General features: G+C 39.2%; 2 protein-coding genes across 3 annotated transcripts; one reads left to right on the forward strand and one right to left on the reverse strand.

Moving 5' to 3' along the window:
- Positions 1-3462: 3462 nt before the first annotated feature.
- Positions 3463-7817, forward strand: LOC21394527 (putative G3BP-like protein; the record flags this gene model as incomplete). Its single annotated transcript, XM_024171359.1, has 9 exons — positions 3463-3588; positions 4632-4938; positions 5432-5694; positions 5806-5995; positions 6252-6376; positions 6480-6545; positions 6949-7030; positions 7099-7101; positions 7384-7817. Coding segments are annotated over 9 exons (1371 nt in total), but the record flags the coding sequence as incomplete, so codon positions are not given.
- A 4527-nt stretch (positions 7818-12344) lies between these two features.
- Positions 12345-22022, reverse strand: LOC21394528. 2 transcript variants are annotated; one of them, XM_024171360.1, is made up of 6 exons: positions 21279-22022; positions 13862-14034; positions 13715-13769; positions 13420-13608; positions 13080-13252; positions 12345-12717 (listed from the first exon to the last, which is right to left on the reverse strand). In XM_024171360.1, the coding sequence occupies exons 1-6, from the start codon at positions 21762-21764 to the stop codon at positions 12588-12590; spliced, it is 1206 nt and encodes a 401-aa protein (XP_024027128.1). In that variant the 5' UTR covers positions 21765-22022; the 3' UTR covers positions 12345-12587. The 2 variants fall into 2 exon arrangements, with proteins under 2 accessions (XP_024027128.1, XP_010105207.2); XM_010106905.2 differs by having other exon boundaries at positions 13715-13772.
- Positions 22023-23469: the final 1447 nt, after the last annotated feature.

Consider the following 23469-nt stretch of genomic DNA (forward strand, 5'->3'; position numbering starts at 1 on the left):
TTGAAGCAATTTTTCAGCCCTAATAGTTGGTGGCCGAAATTCATAGAGAGAAAAGAGAGAGAAAATATTTTTCTCCAAAAATTCCACATCGTGCATGCGTTGGTGTTTGTGGAAATTCGAGTGTTTAAGAAACCTGTTTTTGTCTCACGTGTGCCCACACACACGTCTACGTGGAATCAAGGAATTGACGTGGAAGACTTTGGTATTCTAAACATAAAGATTGGAGCAAGGATTGTTCGTGGTCAAAGAATTCAAGTTATCATCCGAGTCAGCTTCTAGGTAATTTTTCGGATTGAATTCTTGATGTAAATTAATGCGATTAATTTATTCGTGCATAAATTAATATAATCTATAGAGTATCTCAAAAGTTTTATGAAAATTTTTGTTATACACGATCCGCCTTCCCCACGCTTCCGCACCCGAATTCGATTCGGGAACCAGCAGACCTAACTCTTTTATTTTCCTTCTACATGATTTTACACCCTAATGATAGCCATTCCCCCAGCTATTAAGGGGTGATTTAATCACAGAATTAATTCCCAATTAATATCAAATTAATCCCTTTTAATTTTATATGATTTATGAGCCAATAAACATTTTCCAGCTCTTACTCTCTCTTCCCCTCTTTCTTCTTCTTTCTTTCACGTCCAAGAACACCACAATACAGAGCCTCCCAGACCAGCCATCAAACCTCCATTATTCTAACCCCTTTTTGTAAACCTTTGGTTCTTCTAAGCCACAATCAAGAAGATTTCAAGGTATGTTCCATCTCTAATTTATTATTCATGGTTATTAGGTGATTTCCTTTGGTGTTGGGTGTTAATTTAAGGACATAATGAATAATTTTCTTTGGTTGAAGATATATGGATGATTTATGTGATTTAGGTGAGGTTTTAATGTTCATGGCTGTATGTTTTATTTTGGGATAATCATGTATGACACGGTTATTATTTTGGGTGTTTTGGTGTCTTCATAATTTGATAAATTCTAAAGAGGCATGTTAGGAATTATGTTATTTTCTTATATTGTTGTTTCCTTTTTGTGTTATAAATTGTGATTTCATAGAAACATGAGTTAGCATATTGTTTTTCGATTCGAGTTGTAAGATATGTGAATTTTAATGGTCATATTAATGTTTCTACTTCGCTTTGCCATGAGAATTTTTATAGAATGTGTAATTTGAATGTTTTAGGAACATGTCTTAGGGCTGGTTAAAGTATACAGATGGTTGGAATTGATTTTATCTTTAATGAATTTATTTTGGTATTTTCGGAGTTTACTGTGCTGGAATTTTCCAGCTAATATGATCTGAGTTTAAAACAGTGTTTGAGGGACCAAACGAACTCCGTTTTTAACAAATAAGGTGTCGTTGGAAAGATCTTGATGTCTATTTTCATTTGGCAGCCAGATCGTTTTGAGTTTTCTATGATTTGTTATGAATTTTTAAAGAGATAAAGGTCAAGCTGTCAATTTTTTGTAAGATTTAGAAAATTGGTGTAATTATTGGGATTTTTTATGTCTTGATGTTAATGAATGGTGAGAAATGTATATTAGATGTTGTTTTAACGTGATCAATGTATTTGATGAGTTATTAAGGCTTTTTAGTAATCCTATTTATGATTTATGGCATGAACGGTTCTAGAGGCGAGCACCCGAAGACCTCATTCGTTGCGTCACCGTTGTGAAATTTTAAAAGGTTAAGTAAGGCGCTCATATAAGTACACTCTCACCTGCAACATGAATTGAAGAATTGAGAAGTATATGATTTTGATGTTTATGATGATGTTATGACACCTTTTATATTTCATATGATGACGTTTGAAGAAATATATATGTATATATATATATATATATATTTATGTTTTTAAATGGCGTTGTACACCCTTAATGGTGACCGGTGAGCGGTCTTATTGTCACGGTTGATATGGGATTTGCTACCCCATACTTTCTGTGGCTAGCGCGCTATGATGGTACAACGTCGGGCCTAATATATAATGGATTTTAAAGTTTAAACATGTTCAAAAATAATTATTCTCATGATGATGTTTATTGTTGATAAATAAAAATGTTCATTTAAATTTGTGAGAATTAAGTGTCTTACTAAGCCCTTACTTATATAAGTTATTTCATGTTGCAGACAATCTAAAGGGTAAGATGTAGCCATGGAGAATCTTGGAGCAGATGCGAGCAGTGCGTGATAGGAAAACAGGAGAAACGATCATTGAATGAAAGTGCTTAATGTTAAACTATGTTTTTTAAATTTTTATTTTTATTGTTTTGAAACTTTAGTTTATGGTGGTTTTAATTTGAAGAATACTTAAGATCTTTTTTTTTTAGTTTATTTTACGGTTTGAATTTTTATAAATGAGTTGAATCTAAAGATTATTTTTCTTTGATGATGTTTAAAATTTTTAAAGTTATAATATGAAAAAAAAATTTAGAATTTCTTCAAATCATTCAAAGTAAAGTGTTTTAAGCTTAACTATTTTCTGCATTTTTTTTAAAAATAAATATTTAAAAGTTAAAATAATTGTGACAACCCGTGAGAGGTTGTTACGATATTATATACGATAGTATTTTAATTGAAATTTTCATTTAATTAATGTACTATTAGCTATTTTAAAGTTTTCTAAAATTTCATTTAAAAATAAAACGTTTTAATATAAATTTATGTATTTTACGTTAATTTTTACTAATATCAATATTTTCGTCCATTTGTTTGCAAATTTTAAATATACTGATATTTACATGAATATAATATTTTTCATCTCGGTGACGGCTTAAGACAAGAAAAAGAGCTGTAAATGTATTGTTTTTTTTTAATTTTTTATTCAAAAAGGGACAAAATAAAGGATTTTCAGGAATTTCACCCGAAAGGTACTATAGACTAGCGAACAAAAAAACAAAATAAAAAATTGCGAAAAAATTGCCCCCGTGTTTTTTTTTTCTTTTCTTTAGGCAAAAAAGAAAAAAGAAAAAAGACAGGAAGAACCTGCATTTCTGCCTCCACATCTATCTCAAGGTTTCTCTCTCTCTCAAAAGAAAAAAAAGGTACTTTCTCTCTCTAAAAACCTCTTCATTTCTCAGATCTCTTTCTTCGGACTATAGATGCGTGTATGTATATGTGTATAAATGTATAGATACGTTTGAACGAGTATCTTATTCTTCTTCTTCTTCTTCTTCTTCTTTGCGGATAATCTTATCTGGTGCTTTTGCTCTCTGTTTGCGTTGCGGATTCACAGCTCATTTTGGCAGATCTAGGGTTTCGATTCGGTTGGGTTTTAGCTGGGTTTCGAGCAATATGGCCACGACCTACCCCATTCCGGTGACTGCTGCTCAGGTTTCTCACACTCTCTCTAGCTTCTCTCTCATACTTTCTCTCTCTATGTCTATCGGTTGACTTCTCTCTCTGTATATATATATATATATATATATATATAGTCCATAAATGACATTTTTTCATATTTCGTGGGACAGTACTACCAAGTGCTTCAGCAACAGCCGGAATTCGTTCACCAGTTCTACTCCGACGCCAGCACCATGCTTCGCATCGACGGCAACACCAGAGAGACTGCCACTGCAATGCTGGTACTTTCATTTCGTTTTAATCAAAGTTAGAACTTGAAGGTTGTGTTTGGAGTTGTTTTGTTTTTATTTTTGTTTTTCAACTTTTTTTAGGAGGAAAAAATAAAAAGGAGAAAAACGGGGTGTTTGGTACAATTAAATATAAAAAATAAAAATAAAAATAATTTTTTAGTTTAGTGTAAAATGAAAGAAATAAAAATTTACTTTTAGTCATTTTTTATTTTTTATTTTTATTTTTTTCTCTTGAGTAGTGAGAGATATTAATAGATTTTTTTATACTGAAAATAATCTTTTAATAAAATTATCAAACGTATTTTTAAAAATGATTTCTGTCTGAGATTAAAAACGTTTTTATTTTTATTTTCATATAAAAATAAAATCATTTTTGAACGAGTTCTAAACGCACCCTAAAATTTCTGAAATCTGTGGTAGTTGGATTTGAGCTTGGAATGCTGCTTAGGTTTTAATTTTCCCGAAAATGTTTGGGATATGTGGTAATACGGCGTGTAAATTGGGTTTAAAGCACAGTAATACATTTCGCATCGTAGATTATTCAATACAATTTAGTTCATAGGTGTGGTGTATTCATTATTGGAAATGCTTAAATTTGTAGCCCTGCGTTGAATTATATGTATCTGAATCAACCCAAATGCAGCACTTAAATAGGTTTTAAAGTATGGTAAGATGGTACGTATATTGGATCATACAATACGATTTATCTCGATGTAATTCATCTCATCGAATTTACAGATAAAGGATTTATCATCTCTATGGGATGAAATCCCGAGTTATTGCAAATTATAGAAAAACGAAACGATGAAATTGTGGAAATTTAATGCATCAGTGCATTTTTCTTGTCAGAAATGCTTAAATTTGTCGTCTTGTGTCGAGTTATATGGTATCTGAGTCATGCTAAATGCAGAATTGTATTATTTCGATACAGTACGTCGTAGTAATATGGTTTTTGAAATATGACCTCTGGTTTTACCTTCTTTTTTGACAAAAGGTTTTTCTTTTTTCTGTTCTCCCCATTTTGTGTTTTGCAGCAAATCCATGCACTTATTATGTCGCTCAACTACACGGGAATCGAGATCAGGTCGGCTCATGCCCTGGAATCTTGGAGTGCAGGCATTATTGTTATGGTGTCAGGCTCTGTGCAGCTGAAGGATTTCAGTAGCAGGAGGAAATTTGTGCAAACTTTTTTCCTTGCACCCCAAGAAAAAGGTTATTTTCTGCTAAATGATATTTTCCAGTTCATTGATGACGATCCAATTCATCATCAGCAGGCAGTCATGTTAACCCAGAACAATCGTGATTCAAAAAGAAATGCTCTGACGACTGTCCCTGAACCAGGTAGTTCATCATAAATTATAATGGTTCTAGGATTCTCATTGCTTATAGGCCTTACAAAGTTTGATCTTCAATAAAAAAAAAAAGGGTAGAAAGAGTGCGCGTATGTTACTAAATGATGTCAGAATTGTTTTGGTAGTTTTCTTATATTCTTAGGCATTTAATGTTCAATATTAAACTGAACGGATACTGTTTACGTTACTCAGTCTAAATCTATGTATTTTACTAGGTCTTCTATAATTGAACTAGTATTCACTTTGTTCAAGTGCTTAAATGGTAAGGCTTCTTCGTTTTAATACCATGGTGATGTATCATTAGGATCTAATACGAAAATATTTCCTTAAAAGATTGTTCCCTTTTGATAGACGAGCTAAGTGGCTGTTTGGGATGATAAAAAGTTCTTATTTTGACTTATTTTGATTGGTAGCAATAATGAGTGTTTCTCCTTCACAAACTTCATAACTAAAACCGTGCGTCATTTTGTTTTCTTTTTTAGTGGCTAATTATTTGCTGGGAGGAGAAATCCACACAAGAGAGTTTGTGGCTCGAGATGTCAAAGAAAGTGGTCCGGCTGACAATTATGGCTTTGTTGAGCAACGTTTACAGCAAGTTGCTGAATCCGAAAGTATCCTGGACGAAAATTCTGCAGATCAGACAAATGGTTCACTTCCGAATACCTTGAACTCTCTAGAAGACCAACGATCTTTATCTGTTGAGGAATCTATTGGGGAGCCCCAAAAACACACATATGCTTCTATTGTATGCTCTAAACTCTGCAATTACTAAGTCATACTGAATTTCCGTTACATATTTAAATAAGTTTATGCCATCCTTACTTGTATGCTGATTTTCTCCTATTTATGCTGGAAGTTACGTGTTGCTAAAGGACATCTCATGCCCTCGGTAGCTTCTCAGAGCTCTGTCAACAAGAGTTCTCCGTTGGCTTCGGACTGGAATCATTCTCAAGAGTCTAATGCTCAGCAACCCGCTGGATCATTGAATACAATTGAAAAATCTGTTACAGAGGCAGGAGATGAGGTTGGCCCATTAGATGATGAAGGTTGACTTTCAAACCCCTGTAGTACGAACCTTTTTGTTCTATCCATTGATGGATTTTATGAGTTCTGGGAAAAGGCCCTCCCTTTTCGTTTCCCTGCGTAATGATAATGACAACAATATTATATGAAGTTCTGTCCCGTTTGTTATGAATTTCATTTGATTCTATATTATCTCTGTTGGTATTAATTACACTAATAGTATTTTTGGGAGCATTTATTGCGTGATTTCGTACTGATTTTAATATGGGTATTTTTTAGGTGAAATAAAATCTGTTTATGTGAGAAATTTACCGCCTAACGTGTCTCCTTCTGAAATCGAGGAGGAATTTAAGAATTTCGGTAAACTCAAGCAACCTGAAGGCGTGGTCATTAGGAGTCGCAAGGTTCGTGTCTGGGGCCTTTTTCTCATTTGGATTCTCCTTTCCATCCTGCTGTATTACTGAATGTTTGGCTAATACAGAGTTGAAATTTTTTAATTATGTGCAGGAGGTTGGCGTTCGCTATGCATTTGTTGAGTTTGAAGACATTACTGGTGTTCAGAATGCAGTCAAGGTTGTTTTTCCTTTCCAACCTAAGTTACAGGACCCAACTGCTACTTGTCTGTTTGTCAAATTTGAATCCTGATAAAATGACTGTACTATCATTTTCTTCTTTTTCTTCAACCTTTATGAAGCTGATTTCCATCACCTATATTTTGTCATTTGGAATGAATCCAAACTTTTGAACTGGTGGTTTTTTGTCTTTTGAAATGAAGCCAAACTTCGAACTGGTTTACCAATGTCAAGTCTGCTTTCTACCAAACTAAAGTCCATTCCTGCCCTTTCTCTCTGTTGGCAATGAAATCTTTAATCTGATATCTGTTAGAGAAATTGTAATGCTATATTATGGCACATGTTTGGATGAGGTTATCTTTTTAGTGGTATCAATTAATTAGGTTAAATTTCTGTATCTCTAGGCCAAAACGGTTCAGATTGCTGGGCAGCCAGTATACATTGAAGAGCGGAGACCAAACAGCAACATCCCATCTCGAGTAGCGAGTACGTCTATTTCTCCTTTAACACTCTTGGTAATCACTAGATGGGCTTTAATATATTTCCATTGGCAGTTGGTATGTCTGCCCCACTCTGTTCCCGGCACTCTGTTGGTATTGCTTTCATCCATTACCTTAAGACTCTAAAAACTGATATTGGAGAAGAGAGTTCCTTGTCTAATCCTTCTCAAAGTATCTCTGAACATTGACTGCAAAACAGGTTGTAGTCATATGTGGCTTTTGCTGAGAATAATTTAGCAGTAACGGAACTAGCTCCGACCATGTTTCACATTATGAATTTGCTGCTACGAAGTTGCACAATCTTATTGTTGAATTATATGATTGAATTACTGTGAATAGGAAGGGGTAGAGGAAGGGGCAGCTACCAAGTAGAGGCTTCGAGAGATCGTTTTGGTGCTCGGAATTTTGGACGGGGAGGTGGTCATGATGGAGGAGACCGAGACTACAACAGACCTAGGGGAAATGGTTTCTACAGACCAACTGAGCGACAAGACAGAGGAAACTCAAGTCACCAAGCAACAGGAAGTGGGGCAGAGTTGACGAGCTAGATATTATAAAGAATAAAATTTGGTTCCGGCAGGTTCAACGTAGCAGATCACATCTCATTGATTAGCTTAAAGAACTATATGATTAGAATTCCGAGCGAAAGTTTAACCTAGATGTATTGGAAAAAAAATTTCTCTATTCTTTTTTCTTTAAAAGGGTTTTCATGTCTTTTTCCTTTTCTTCAACTTCATAATTTATCAAGTGATGTGCTTGCAATTTTGAGCTCATTCGTTCAGAGTAAGATTTTGCCTTATCTCTCTTCTGGATCAAGTTTGTTGAGTTGGATTAATTTAACTATTTATTTAATTCAACTTATTAATATTATTATTATTATTATTATTATTACTTTACATTTTAATCTGGTACCCACTTGTTCTCTTTATTTTCTCTTGCCGTTGGATAGAAGGAACCAAATTCTAGTTATGTGGAGTAAGTGGAGTTTGTTTCTGTCTGTGCTGCTTTGTTTTTCCTAGCAGGAGGCCCAAAAAAAGGGGATGATGTGCTTCTGATTCATCGTAATTATGTAAACGGTAATCGCTGGAGGTGGACCTAGATGATCTGTTTTAAACTTCCAATAGATATATTTTGGAAGAAATAAATTATGAAGAATTTAATATGAAATACCTTACCGGTAAGATATAGTTAATTATCAAATACATACATAAAAGAGTTAAAAAGGCTCTCTTCTTTTTGACTTCACAGTAGTGTTGGAACTTTGGACGGACCGTCTGAAAAAACTGAGTTTTTACTCGAGCCCGACCCATCCAAAAACTTCGGGCTGCCCGCCCGAGCCCGAATTTCTCCTTGAACGGGTTGCGGGCTTGTGTTAGCCCGCCCAAAAACTTCGGGCCGCCAGCCCGAGCCCGAATTTCTCCTTGAACGGGTTGCGGGCTTGTGTTAGCCCGCCCGATTTGTCCGAATTTTTTTTAAATATTTTTTAATTTTTATAATTATTAAGTTAGTTTGTGTTAAAATTATGTAAAAATCAAAATCAACATTCAATAGACATTATCAACACAATTGAATAAATTAATCATGTATATTATTGATGTATTAAATTTGTAATTCATGATTGTCTCGTTAAAAACCTTACCAAGAAAAACCCAATTGGGATAAAAACTTGACAAGGAAAAAAAAGTACAATCATTTTGTGACGAATTACAAATTTTACAAACTTACAAAGTTATACAATTACAAATACAATGTCAAAAGTAAATACATATTTACAAATTACAAATTTACAATTTAATTTGAAGCTGAAGGATCGTCTTCAAAATTAAATGTTAATCGATTAAATTCATCAATCCATTCTTGACTTGCCGGCGAAATTGTATCCTGTAGACGTTGATCGGCCCGATCCCAATCCTTAATGCAAACCAAGACTTTAACAATATCCCTTTGCAATGCATTCTAGCGTTTCTCAAGTATTCTTCCTGTCGTACTGAAGGCTTGTTCGGATGAAACAATGGAGACTGGGATCGAAAATATATCCATTGCCAATCGAGTTAGGATTGGCCAAGTTAATGCCCGTGCCCTCCACCATTGAACTAAGTCAAACGATTCTGCCGTACCGCCGACTACTAAGCCTTCACTGAGGTACGCCATAAGCTCGTTAAAGCTGCCGCCACCGCTGTCACTGCCACTTGTTGATGAAGATTCACTCACAGCTTCTGTTTGAGTTGTCTTCTTCTTCTTCTTCAACCCGAAAACATTCAAGAATGTATGCGGGTTTTTGTCTTGTTGTTGCGGTTCCTGTACTCTATGAGATACTCTAAACCTAATCTCATATTTACTATAGATCGAATATATTTTATCCTTTATTATTTGATATTGGTCCTTACAATTGATGCCTAAAAAATCACCTAAGTTTTCTAAACCACTTTCTAAACCTTCTAATTTTAATCAGGATAAAAAATTGTACCTAAACCATATAACAAAGGCAACTTAGACCAATATTTTTTAAATTTTTTTCCATAGACTGAACAGGAACTCCTAAGATTGGATCCTCCCTACATTCGTGAAATAAAATACTAATTCTAATTAGTAAAAGTTCTCCTAAAGCTAAAGGTGATGGGTAATATGTTCCACTAAGTTTTAGAGTCACTTCATGAAACCTACCTAAAAATTGATACAAAACTTCGGTAATTTGCCAATCATAGGCGTCTATATGTCCTACTCCTACTTTTACACACATATAGTTTGTTATAACATCCTTATAGGAGATGCATTGTTGAAGCATTATGTAAGTTGAGTTCCATCTTATAGGCATATCTAACGCTAATGCTCTAGAATGTATATTTAATGCTTGTAAGAACCTAAACCAATCTTCTTGTCTTTGGTTACTACCTTAAATCCATGCAAGACTATCTCTAATTCTTTTAATGTAATTACCCATTTCTTTTAAACCTGATTTAACAATTAAATTAATTACGTGACATGCACAACATTGGTGGAAAATAGTACCATCACCGAATAAACTTAAATCATTTTCAAAGAACTCAATTGCTTTTGTATTAGCACTAGCATTATCTAATGTTATAGCCATTACTTTATCTCTTAATCTAAAATCATCAATTACATTTAAAATAGTATTATATACTAAATCTGCACTATGTGATCCTAAAACACATTTAAAAACTAATATTATCTTATCTAAATCAAATCCTTTAAAGTAATGTCCGATTACAGCTAAATAATCTTTATTGGCAACGGCAGACCAAATATCTGCCGTTAACGCAACGCACCCGCTAGTCGAGTGTAAAAGGTTTATAAATGCTTATTTTTCTTTTTTAAATAATTTTAATAAATCTTTTCTAATAGTAGTTTTTGAAGTAAACAATGCATTAGGATTATGTACAACCTTAATATATCGTTGCCAATTAGGATGCTCTACAAAACTAAGTGGTTGATCTAAAGCAGCTATCATTCGGGCAACTTCCATACGATCTACTTGCGGATCGTATTTCCAAGTGGTTAGACCACTGGTTGCGCGATCAAAAGATAATTGTGTTTGGCGGAGTTCGGGTCCGCCGGGTGGGCTAAGCTTTTGAAAACACTTTTCGGAGTGTCTTCTCAAGTGTGTGGTGCCGTGAATAGTGTCACCTTGTAATTTAGATAAATAATATTTACACTGAGCTATATGTTTAGTGTTACCTTCATTGTCGATCTCATCAATTATGTCGAAGTGATCCCAAACTGTCGAGGTGCGCTTGGATTTCCTCCTAGAGGTTGCAACACTTGCAGATGCAGTTGCACTGGCACTCGCCGTTTCTCCACGCCCGCCACCATTGCTACCACAACCTCCAGTACGTCCACCAGGGCTCGGATTAATAGATTCTTGCGTAACAAATTCATTAGTGAGAAATTGCCCTTCTTCCACGTTGTGTTGAGTATCAACGGGAATACCACTGTAACCAAAAGGATCCATTATAAAAAACAAATATAGCGATTTGAGAGAGAGAGAGCTTTAGGATAATGTGATAGTTTTTAAAAAAATTGTAATAGAGATTTGAAAGATTGAGAGAGATTGAGAGAAATTGAGAGAGAATGAGAGAAATTGAGAGGGATTGAGAGAGTTTGAGTGAGAAAAATGTGTAGGGGATGGGGGGTATTTATAGGGAAATTTTTGGGTTAAAATATTGATTTTTTTTCAAAAAATTCAGGCAAAAACGGCTAGTTTAGGGTTCGGGTTCGGGCGAGTTCGGGCAAAAACTAGCCGTTGGATGGGTTTCGGGCATCTCGGGTATTCGGGCAAAATTCGGGTTTTCGGGCAACCCAACGGTCATTTTCTGTCCGTTTTTTCAAACTTTCGGGTTCGGGCGGGTCGGGCAAATCGGGATTGGTCGGAAAAATTCAAGAAAAAAAACTCTCGCGGACGACGGTCGACGGCACCTACATGGCGGCGGGCTCCGGCGTGGTCTCAAAACTCGGGCTGCCCGAGCCTGAGCCTGAAAATACACCTTGAACGGGCCGGCATATGGGCCTGCCCACCCGAGCCAGAAAAAATTCGGGCTTCGGGCGGCCCGCCGGCCCGAAGTTCCAGCACTACTTCACAGTACGAAGGCTTCTAATTCATTTTGACACGTGACATCATTTTGTCTAAAATTTCACGAGATTTTTTCTTTTTTTTTTCCTATTTCTTTTTTATTTTTTAATATTAACAAAACTCTTAAGGAATAATACGTTATAAAAAAAATAATTTTTTAAAGAAAATTTAGATTTTTGTATTAAAAATACGCATGTGTGTTTTTAACTAGTATGACTAAAAAAATTAACAATTTGATAGTTAGTGTTAGACGGTAACGACTTACCCTATTAATTCTCAAATAACTTATTAAACTTATGGTCATTGCATGACGTTGTGTTGAACTTTGTAATTGTCACATGAATAGACAAGCCCTATCATACTCGCATCAAGCTCGCGATGCCCAAAAACTGAGTTTTATTTTTATTTTATGTTTTAAGAATTTTTTTAGTGTTCTCTCTTTTTTAGAAACACTGATATTTCTTACTTATCAACCGTTAGATATGTATTACTTTTTCAATCTAATTTAACTTTTAAACAGATTTAATACAGATCCAATAACTGATAAGCAGAAAACAAGTGTTTAAAAAAAAAACACACAAGAAAAAGTGCTTATGTTTTATGTTTTTTTTTTTAACATCAATTGATATATCAAGTCAGTTTACTCATGATTAGTGAGGGTGACTTGACTTGGATTGAGAACACCCCAATTCTGTTATTCCTTTTTGTATTTGGATAAAATCCCAACTTTCTTTTCCTTTTGCCAATCATGAATTGCTCTCTATAATTCGTTTGTGAAAAAAAAGCTACAGGAAAGGTGAACATCCAGCTTTCACCTTAAGCAATCAAATCTTATTATTACAAAGCCTTTATTTGCCAACTTATTATTCTGCGGCCACTTGATTTCTAAGTTCTGAAAGTGACTCATCTTCTGTTTCCTGCTCCCATAAAGCATCAGAAACCTGTTGCTAGTTTATACGTTTGCGGCAGTCATAGTCCGTTCGTGATTACGAGGAACTTGAACTCGGTTTTCTTGCCTTAATCCATCTTCCTCATCATCATCGTTTTGCCAGAGGAAACTGGCATAGGCTGCAAGAACATGACTGAAAACAAGGAAACGGAAGAACAAGAGATCATTTTGATATATATGTGATTCCTATCTGTTATTTTACTGCTTAAAATCTCTACATACAGCCTTAACACGAGCACCGGGTAATCTACAAAGGCTTCGAATAAGGACTTGTTAAAGAGAAGAGAACAATTGATCTCTAGGGATCATCATGTTTGAACATGAACGTAAATGTTTTGGAGGTCTGTGAAGAAACATCCGAAATCATATCGTGGTAAAGACAGAAACGTGGTTGTCGTCCAGACATTCCTTCACAGACCTCCAAACCATTTACTTTCAACATGAGAACAGAGAAAATATTCAGCCAAATATGTCATGCTGAGCAAAATTTTGTACCAGTTTTCAGGACTAGCTTGAACTGCTCGCTCGAAGTAAATTGACGCCTTATGACTGTCATGATGAAGTTCCCACACCAATTTAGCATATTCTGCTGTGATTTCCCCATCCCCTGGATCAGCTAGTACAGCACGCAAATAGTATTCCTCAGCTCCTTGAAGATCTGCTTTGGACTATAAGCAAACAGGATCACATTTCAGAACAAGAGTGAAATTGAAACTAACTTAATTCTGGGAAATCAATACAAGTGTTCAGAGTTGAATCACAGAAAAACCAACAGAAAAGGAAGTACAGTGCTCTTCTCCGAAGAGAAATATAAAGGGCAAGAAATGTATTTCACCTCAGACAAGAACTTGGCATAGTTTCTTAGAAACAAAGGGTTGTTCGGATTCTCTTTGATCATCTTTCTATAGTGATCTTCAAGATTTTCAGATCGTCTAGAGACATCTGTGAAGGAATCAGGCTCACCAATCCTGACCCCTCCAGCAACACGCAAGCCAAGTTCATTTATAGATTCTGTCTGGGAAACCTGCATTTAGTTTCTAGGACTTAGGATAGTTCAAATGTTTGTAGCATTCACAAAAGCTAAGTCTCAGCAGGGAGAAAAAAAGAAGATTATCTTGACGTGCTCCAACCTCTTCCTCATCGTCCTCTATTTCCCAAAGGAAACTGGCATATGCTGCAAGAACACTACTGAGAACATGAAAAAAGCAAGTTAAATCATTATAATTGTTTAATCTGTGGAGTCACTTCAGTTAAATCACTATACGTTGAGTACAAACCAGTCCTGAGGAGACACTTCTGTTGCAAGCTTGAAGTAGCTCGAGGCTCTTTCTTGGTCGCGATGGAGGTCCCAAACCAATTTAGCATACTGCATCCATATTTCACCATCTTCAGGATCTGCTAATGAAGCACGAGAATAGTACTCTTCGGCACCATGAAGGTCCCCCTTAGACTGTCACCAAAAGAATAAAGCTGTTAGCCCTCCACTGAAGTTTGCCTACTCCAGGAAATGCAAGGGGATGGAGAGTGGGAATAGAGTAAGTGTTAGGGGGGAAAATGTAATTTCGGGAACTAGGAGCTGACGTGGAGAAGTTTGTTAGAAGGATTGTAGGAGTGAGGGAATTTAAGGGTGTACGGGGACTTTGGGAAAGGCAGTCAGTTATTCTAGAGTGCGTGAGCATTGGGAGGCTGGGACCTCGAAATCCCCAGGCCTTCCTCTGCCATTAACGTTTTCCTTCTTTTGAATTTGCTTAGTTGTAATCAGCCATGGCCACCGAGTCTAAGGTGGTCTGATATTGAATAAAAGGAGCAGACGCCCCCTTTGCGCTGTTATTTGCCAACTTTCTTCTCTTCTCTCTCGCGGATACTTCTCCCTAACACGCAGGTCTCTAACAAACTGGACGCGGCACCGCCGGGAGAACGGCAAGCGATCGAGCGAGTTGCGAGTCTGGAGCGGAGACTAAACCATATGAATGAGACGGTTCAGCTCCTGGGCACGCTGGTTGATCCCGTACCTCGACTACAGGAGGATGTTACGGCGTTAGGAGAACGGTTAAACATGGTTCATGGTTCCGTTCAGCGGATGGAGACCTTACTGGCTCGGCAGTTTGGAGCACCCGATCCCGGGGTCCCCGTCGAGGGCGGCGGACGGAATTTCGAGCAGGGTCGACGCCAGCGACGCGACTCCCCTGAGCGGCCACGAGCTCGCGACCACCGTGGTAGGAAGCTGGAACTCCCAATTTTTTCCGATGAAGACCCATACGGGTGGCTATTCCGAGCTGAGCGGTACTTCGCCGTCAACGAGGTCGACGAGGAGGAAAAGGTGCTCGCAGCGTCCATCTGCATGGAAGGGAGGGCCTGGGCTGGTTCCAGTGGGTGGAGGCCCAGGAACCATTCCTGGGATGGAGGGACCTCCGGACGGCCATCCTCCATCGCTTCAGCCGGTCCGGGGAAGGGGACCCTACTGAGAGGCTGATGGCACTCCGGCAGAGTGGAACGGTAGCCGAGTTCCGAGATTCTTTTGAAGCGCTGGCGATGCCGATGAGGGGCATTCCGGAATCGGTGTTCAAGGGAACATTTCTCAACGGGCTTCGAGAGGACATCAGGGCGGAGGTAAAATTACACAGGCCCATTAACTTGCAAGAAGTCATGGACCTGGCCCAACAAATTGAGGCCAGAGATGATGCGGTGGAGAGGATGAAGAAGCTGAGATTGGGCCGGGGAAATAAGGGGGAGTACTTGGGCCGGCCAAGCTCAGGATGGCCGACCCCCAGTTCCTCTTTGGGCCCAGCAAAGAACCCCCTTCAATCCAATACCTACAGAGAGGGTGCCACAGCAGCCAAGGGGCGCACGTGGTCTTCTCCTTCGTCGCAGCACGCACCGAGTGGGGACTCTAAGTTCCGCCGCTTATCTGAAGAGGAAGTTCAGTAGAGGAGAGCTAAGGGCCTATGCTTCCGATGTGACGAGCGTTTCAGTCCGGGACACCGCTGCAAGAACCGGCAGCTTCAAGTGCTCCTGGTGGCGGAGGATGGGACAGAGGAGGACGAGGAGTCCAGTGAGGAGGAGGATTCGCCGCCGGTGCAAGGGGGAGGGGTGACGACCGAAGCAGCGGCGGTGTCTTTGAACTCGATGCGCGGATTGATGTCCTCTAAGACCATGAAGCTGCGGGGCTTCTTGGGTTCGCGAGAGGTCATCATCTTAATCGACAGCGGCGCCTCCCACAGTTTTATATCCTTGTCATTGGTGGACGAATTGGCCATACCTACTGAAAAGACACCCATCCATGAGATTCTAGTGGGCAATGGAAGGACTTTTAGACAACAGGGGCGCTGTCGGAATGTAAGGCTGGAAATTCAAGGCCATGAATTGGTCGAGAATTTTTTTCCGTTTGAGTTGGGGAGCGCCAATGTCATCTTGGGCGTCACGTGGCTGGGCACGTTGGGCGAAGTCCGAGCCAACTGGTCGGAATTCACAATGAAGTTTAAAAAAGGGAGTGATTGGGTTCACTGGAAGGGCGACCCCGCCTTGTGTGTCACACCAGTAAGTTTTCGATCCTTGACCCGTTCATTTCATTCTACCGAGGTGGGGTTGTTGTTAGAATTACGATCCAGTTTGGCTGAAGAATTGACAGAGGAGGAAGAGCCTCCGGAACTACGGGCGGTACTCACCCGTTTTGAGGCAGTGTTTGGGGTTTCAACCCGGCTTCCGCCACACCGTGCGCACGACCACCGTATTGTCCTCAAGGATCAGGCCGCACCACCAAATATCCGTCCCTATCAATACCTGCAAATACAGAAGGTGGAGGTGGAAAAGTTGGTAGATGAGATGTTGGCTGCAGGAATAGTTCGACCAAGCTGCAGCCCATACTCCAGTCCGGTGTTGTTGGTCAGAAAAAAAGACGGGAGTTGGCATTTTTGTGTTGATTACCGCGCCCTTAACAATGTTACAATCCCGGATAAATTCCCAATTCCGTTAATAGACGAACTAATGGATGAGTTGCACGGGGCTAGGATATTTTCCAAGTTAGACCTAAGGGCTGGCTACCACCAGATACGGGTTCGCGACTGTGATGTGGAAAAAACGGCATTCAGGACTCACGAGGGGCATTACGAGTTCCTCGTCATGCCCTTCGGCCTCACGAACGCTCCTGCCACATTTCAAGCCCTCATGAACTCGGTTTTCCAGCCCTACCTTCGCCGATTCGTTTTGGTTTTTTTTATGACATTCTTGTCTACAGTAAGAGTTGGGAGGAACACCAAGATCATTTGTCCGCAGTCTTGGAAGTCCTTGAGCGGGAACAGCTGTTTGCCAATCGAAAAAAATGTGCCTTCGGTCGTCCGAGCTTGGAATACTTGGGGCACATCATCTCGGAAGAAGGAGTGGCAGCCGACCCTTCAAAAATCCAGGCCATAAGCACTTGGCCACCCCCTCGGACAATACGTGAACTTCGCAGATTCCTCAGCCTAGCGGGGTATTACCGTCGGTTTGTGGTGGGGTTTGGGGAGCTAGCTCGTCCGCTGACTACATTGCTGAAGAAGGGTGCCTTTAAATGGCAGGCGGAGGAAGAACAGGCATTTGCCACACTAAAGAAGGCCATGTCATCCCTTCCGGTGTTGGCAATGCCCGATTTCTCAAAAGAATTTGTGGTGGAGACGGATGCATCGGGCTATGGAGTGGGCGCCGTTCTTATGCAAGAGGGCCGCCCTTTGGCTTATTTCAGTAAGGTAATGACTCCTACTTTCCGTTTAAAATCAGCTTACGAAAGGGAACTGATGGCCGTGGTATTAGCCATACAAAAGTGGCGCCATTTCCTTCTTGGAAGGCACTTTGTGGTGAGAAGTGACCAGCAAAGCTTACAATACCTGCTGGACCAGTGACTACTCCTCCAGAGCAACTCAAATGGATTACCAAACTCTTGGGTTATGACTTTGAGGTGCAGTACAAGCAGGGGGCTGCCAACCGGGTTGCTGATGCCCTCTCCCGCCGGGGTGCAGAGGACCAACCGAGCTTATCGGCCATCACTCTGCCCCAGCTGCTGGATTTCTCTGAGGTACAGCGGGGACAAAAGGCTGACGCTTCTCTAGCCGACCTCATGACGCGGTTGCAAACCAAGCAGGAAGTTCCGTCAGGCTACAAGCTGCACAATGGGACCCTTTTTCTCAAGGATAGGCTGGTTCTGCCGGCAGACTCACCGTGGATTGGTAAGGTCTTGCACGAGCTTCACGACTCGGTGATCGGCGGGCATTCGGGGTTCTATAGAACGTATAAGCGGATAGCGGCCAGTGTGTATTGGAGGGGCATGAAGCAAGCCATTCGGACATGTGGCACAATGTGAAATTTGCCAACAGGCCAAGTACGAGACCTTGTCCCCCGCAGGCTTGCTGCAGCCTCTCCCTATCCCCGACAAGGTTTGGGACGATGTCTCTATGGACTTCATTGGTGGGCTGCCTAAGTCCCGCGGCATAGACACGGTTTTGGTGGTGGTTGACCGTCTAACCAAATACGCCCATTTCTGCCCCCTCGCACATCCATTCACAGCTCGCCAAGTGGCGGAATTGTTTGTCAGGGAGGTGGTTCGGCTCCATGGGTTCCCTCGCTCCATTGTGAGTGATCGTGACTCACTCTTCATGAGTGGCTTCTGGCGGGAAATGTTCAGGATGCAGGGCACCAAGTTACACATGAGCACCGCCTATCACCCGCAATCCGATGGCCAAACCGAGGTAGTTAATCGCTGCCTGGAGACCTATCTGCGGTGTTTCGCCTGTGACAAACCGCGCCAGTGGCTGTCCTTTTTACCTTGGGCCGAATATTGGTTTAATACTACTTTTAACGCTTCCTCCAAGTTTACTCCGTTTGAGCTGGTGTATGGACGCCCCCCTCCGGTACTTCATCGTTTTCAAGATGCTCCTTCCGCGGTTGCAGATGTGGAAGAGAAGCTGCTACTCCGAAACCAGATGCTAGACACCCTCAAGGATCACTTATCTTTGGCTCATCAGCGCATGAAGAAGTATGCGGATGCGCATCGTCGTGAGGTGACCTTTGCTCCAGGGGATCTGGTGCTCTTGAAGCTACGACCCTACTTCATGAAGTCCCTGGCCCGACGTCCACATGAGAAGCTGGGGCCACGTTTTTATGGACCGTTTAGGGTACTCGAGCGCCTGGGTTCAGTGGCCTATCGACTGCTGCTGCCGCCCACAACACGCATCCACCCTGTCTTTCACGTGTCGCAGCTGAAACGTTACCAAGGGGCAGAGTTTAAAGGGCAGCCCTTACCACCGCAGCTCACCGAGGACCTCGAGTTGCAAGTACAGCCAGCAGAGATCCTGAGCTCTCGCTCCGTGCAGGTTGGTGGCCATACAGTGGTGGAGGTTCTGGTTCAATGGGCGGATTTACCCTCTTGGAAAGCGACTTGGGAACCATTGGCCACCATCCAGGAACAGTTCCCTGCCTTCAACCTTGGGGACAAGGTTGGTCAAAAACTTTAGGGGGGGGGGGGGGAGGTGGGGGTGGGTGTAGTGTTAGCCCTCTACTGAAGTTTGTCTACTCCAGGAAATGCAAGGGGATGGAGAGTGGGAATAGAGTAAGTGTTAGGGGGCAAAATGTAATTTCGGGAACTAGGAGCTGACGTGGAGAAGTTTGTTAGAAGGATTGTAGGAGTGAGGGAATTTAAAGGTGTACGGGGACTTTGGGAAAGGCAGTCAGTTATTCTAGAGTGCGTGAGCATTGGGAGGGTGGGACCTCGAAATCCCCAGGCCTTCCTCTGCCATTAACGTTTTCCTTCTTTTGAATTTGCTTAGTTGTAATCAGCCATGGCCACCGAGTCTAAGGTGGTCTGATATTGAATAAAAGGAGCAGGCGCCCCCTTTCCGCTGTTATTTGCCAACTTTCTTCTCTTCTCTCTCGCGGATACTTCTCCCTAACACGCAGGTCTCTAACAAAAGCACAATACATAAAATTGCTATATAAAAGCTTGTCCTTTAAGGTCCTTGTACTAGAATTCAATATATCACTAACTCATTCATTTTCACAAAATTACGTTTTTTTGATACAAGGCGGGATCGAACCAAAGCCCCACCCACCCAAACTCCCGGTGTCATTTCCACAATAGTACTGTTTTTGAAAAAATAGGTTGTATTTCCATAACGCTTATTTTGCATCTCTAAGCAATATTCTTACTCAAGGATATCTCAAACTCTTTTTCTCTTACTAAAGTTTATTCTTTTTCAATCAAAATCACCTTTGACAAAAAATAAAAAAATAAAAAACTTATTGCCAAAAGAAGATTTACATTTAAGGCTATGCTCAGTCAAAGAAGCAGCTTACTTAAGTATGCATTAACAAAACCAATATGCTCAAAAGCCTAATTGAAACATAATTCTGCATTTGGTAGGACACAAGGATCCAAGCAAAAAAGGCAAATAGGTTTTGCTGCGTGAGAAAATATACGCTAACACATTGGACAACGGTCATGCCTCACGCGGCCCTATGCTTTGCCACGTCAGATAGCTGTCGACGCCTAAAAACTCATTTCCCCTCCATCTGGTAAAAAGGCCAACCGTAGGGGCGATTCATGAGACCGTCGACCCTACGTACAGTCGACCGAGACAGAGGTCGTGCCCCGAGAGGTGTGGGCGCAGAGAGTAGAACGCAGGCGAATGGGTCCGCATCCTAAGGAAGACCTTTGAGGTGACAAGCTAGAGATCCCTAGGTTGCGTCTGGGTTTAGAGAAGGTCAGTAGCACAGAAAATGATTACAAGCCCATAAACCGCATGGAATGGACCAATGAAAATCACAAAGGATCCACAGAACCGCAATAGTGGACAAAGTGGATGAGTAAACAGTCCAAAATGTGTTAAGAAGCTACGGTTTAGGCAGATAGGATAATAGGCTACCTGAGAGAAACCATCATTAAACCCCCTGTGACAGTCCGTCCAAAAAAGATCCATATGTAATCCGTAGGCTATAAAAAGGGGGAAAGCCCCAGAGCGAAAGGGAGAGGATTTTTTATAACGAGAGAAGAACCAAAAAAGAAATACAATATGCAGTGGATGTAGCTCTTATTTATAGAGTGAACAACTATAAATTTGTGTGGTTCTCTATTTCCATTCAAGCACCATATCAATACTACTAGCAATATACCTCAAAAACGAACAGTTAGTTGCATAAATCCAAATATATAACAACTTTAGGCCGGTAATTCAACAGAACACCGAGAGGTAACCCGGCATGTTGACAAAATTCGACCGTCAACGGGTTTTATTGCCTTGGTTCACTTTTCTCCCAGATATACCTTTCATCCTAAAAAATAGCAGGGTTTTAATTGGCATCTGTTGTGCCAACAAGCATAACAAAACTCCTATAACAAGTTACAAAAGCAAAGCCAACAAAGATAATACCATTGAATTTGTAAACTACTCAACAAACCGTTAAAAAGTTTGCTAGCTGATCAAAAGCTAAAAACCTTTAGAGGCTAAAATAATAGACCCAATGAGCAGATTCATTAAAAACATTGAATTGCGACTAAGGAACTTAGAATTGATTTGCGGATTGAGACCTAATCCGCGAACAACCTAAGCCTAAGATAACAAACAACATCATAGCTCCTTTATTTCTATATTAAAACCACAATTAAAGGAAAAAAAAAAAAAAAAAAAGCTGACACCTTTTCATCGAAAAGAAAAAGAAAAAGAAAGTCACCTGCAAAAACTGAGCATAATTCCTGAGAAAAAGAGGATGAAAAGGGCACCGCTCAACCATCCTCTTATAATATTCTTCCATTTCCATTATATCTCTTCCCTCGTTCAAATTTGCCAAATCCAAATCTAACCCGACCCCACCAATCCCGATTCCCGAGTCAAGGCACAAAGGAGGACTCCCAATCTTCCTTTCAACTTCCCCTCCAAAACCCAGATTCTGAATCCCTCCATTAACGACCTCTTCTAACTCCTCTTCGCCTTCCTCTTCTTCAATTAACCCCATACCCTTTTCTCCAAAGCTGAAATCTTTATCGCCACCATCACAATTCACAGCTTCATTAATGGCTTCCCCAATCGTCACGGTCCTCTCCAACACCTCTTTCCCAGAAGAAATCTGATCTTTCTTCACATTAACATCCTTAACTTCTTCGAACCCATCTGGGATTTGGTTGTTGAAGACCGAAAGCGACGGCGCTTTGTGAAGCATTGGTCTGTTTTCGTCGTTGTCGGTGGGGGCAGAGACCAAGTTCCCGTCGGAGCTGACTCGGCGAAAGGAGTTTTGTCGCGTGTTGTTTGATGAAAACGACAACAAGTTGAGGTTGTTGGAGAAGGAGATTCTCGTACGATAATGAATATGAGGATCTTTTTTATGAGGAAGAGGTGGTTTTTTGGTTAAGTTTTTGTGGATTGTTTCAAAGTCTTTTGATGATCTGCTCGGGAATGGGAATAAAGGGTCGTGAGGGAATGGAATGAGGTTTCCAAATATTGGGGTTGATGAGCTTCTGAGCAGCATAATTCAAATGGAAAAGAAAAATGAGTGAAAAAATATTTTCACGTGAAAAGAATAAAAGGGTTGATTAACAAAAAACAAATGAAACAAGTTACTGTAATTACAATTTCAAGTTGTAATTTATTAATGAAATCTCCTAATGCTTAAATTTTAAAAAAAAACGAAGAGAGGTAAAACAAAAGGAAGTAAAGAGGATCACACGTTAAGATTAATCCCATAAAAGTTTGTTAAATACACAAAAGAAGTTTGTTGATTAAATTATGTTTTTTTTAATAGCTTAGTCCCTCAACTTTTAGCGTAGTTATGTTTCGGTCTTTAACAATAAAATTAGCGAGTGATTTTTAAAATTTAACAAAGATAAACAAGTATTCATCGTATAGCAATTTAAAATTTTTATTAATATTAAAACCTTTTAAAAACTATAATACTTTACACTGTAATTATTCATGTAAAAAAATTTTGTGCAATAATTATATGATTATTTTGATTAAATTTCAGTAATTATTTGTTAAGTTTATTTTAGGGACTAAAATTATCAAAAATAAAAATTTAGAGACTAAATATGTTTAAATTAAAAGTTTAAGAGCCAAGATTTCACTATACTCAATTTAGAGACTAATACAACTATTACTTTTTTTTCGTTTTGCAATTATATTTATATATGATCATATGTTTGTTATGTTTTCCATAATTACTACGGTGGTCTAACATGCAGGTAATTGTTCAAATAACACAGTTTTTAACGGTTTAGTATATTTTTGCTAACATTCATTTAACGGTTGAAAATGGATCAAATTAATTTGTTAAACTATTTCTAATGTAAATATTAATGTCAATTGTATATTTAATATCAAAAAAATATGATATGATTTATTATTTTTATTTTTGTTCTAATACATAATGCTATTTAAACTGTTAAATCTATTTTTTTTTATAATCATTAAACTTTAAAAATTGTAAAACTATACTTTTATTTTTAAAATAATTAGAAAATGTAAAAATTATAATGATACATAAAAAAGTAAATATTTTAACTAATAGTAATTAAATATCAAATTCTCATATGTTATATTTGATAAGAAATTTACTACAAAGTATAATATATGAAAATTTTAACACAATAAATAATATTATATTAAAAAAAATTTATATTTAAATATTAAATTTATAATTAACATATTAATTATAACATTATATTACTTTTAGCTTTTGTGCGGCAAGAAGATAGGAAACGAGAACACGTTAGAGCCATGCATAAAGGTGGTGCACGTGACAACAAATTACGAGGGAAATAGGATCTCAACACGAGTCCTTTGGTTTGGAGTTCTTATTAATTATACCCACACAAAAAAGGGCAAAATGGGGACAGCAAATTTTAGATCACAAGAAATACGGGAGCGTC

The sequence above is a fragment of the Morus notabilis genome, unplaced genomic scaffold (assembly GCF_000414095.1).
Source record: "Morus notabilis unplaced genomic scaffold, ASM41409v2 Scaffold542, whole genome shotgun sequence".
Taxonomy (NCBI): domain Eukaryota; kingdom Viridiplantae; phylum Streptophyta; class Magnoliopsida; order Rosales; family Moraceae; genus Morus; species Morus notabilis.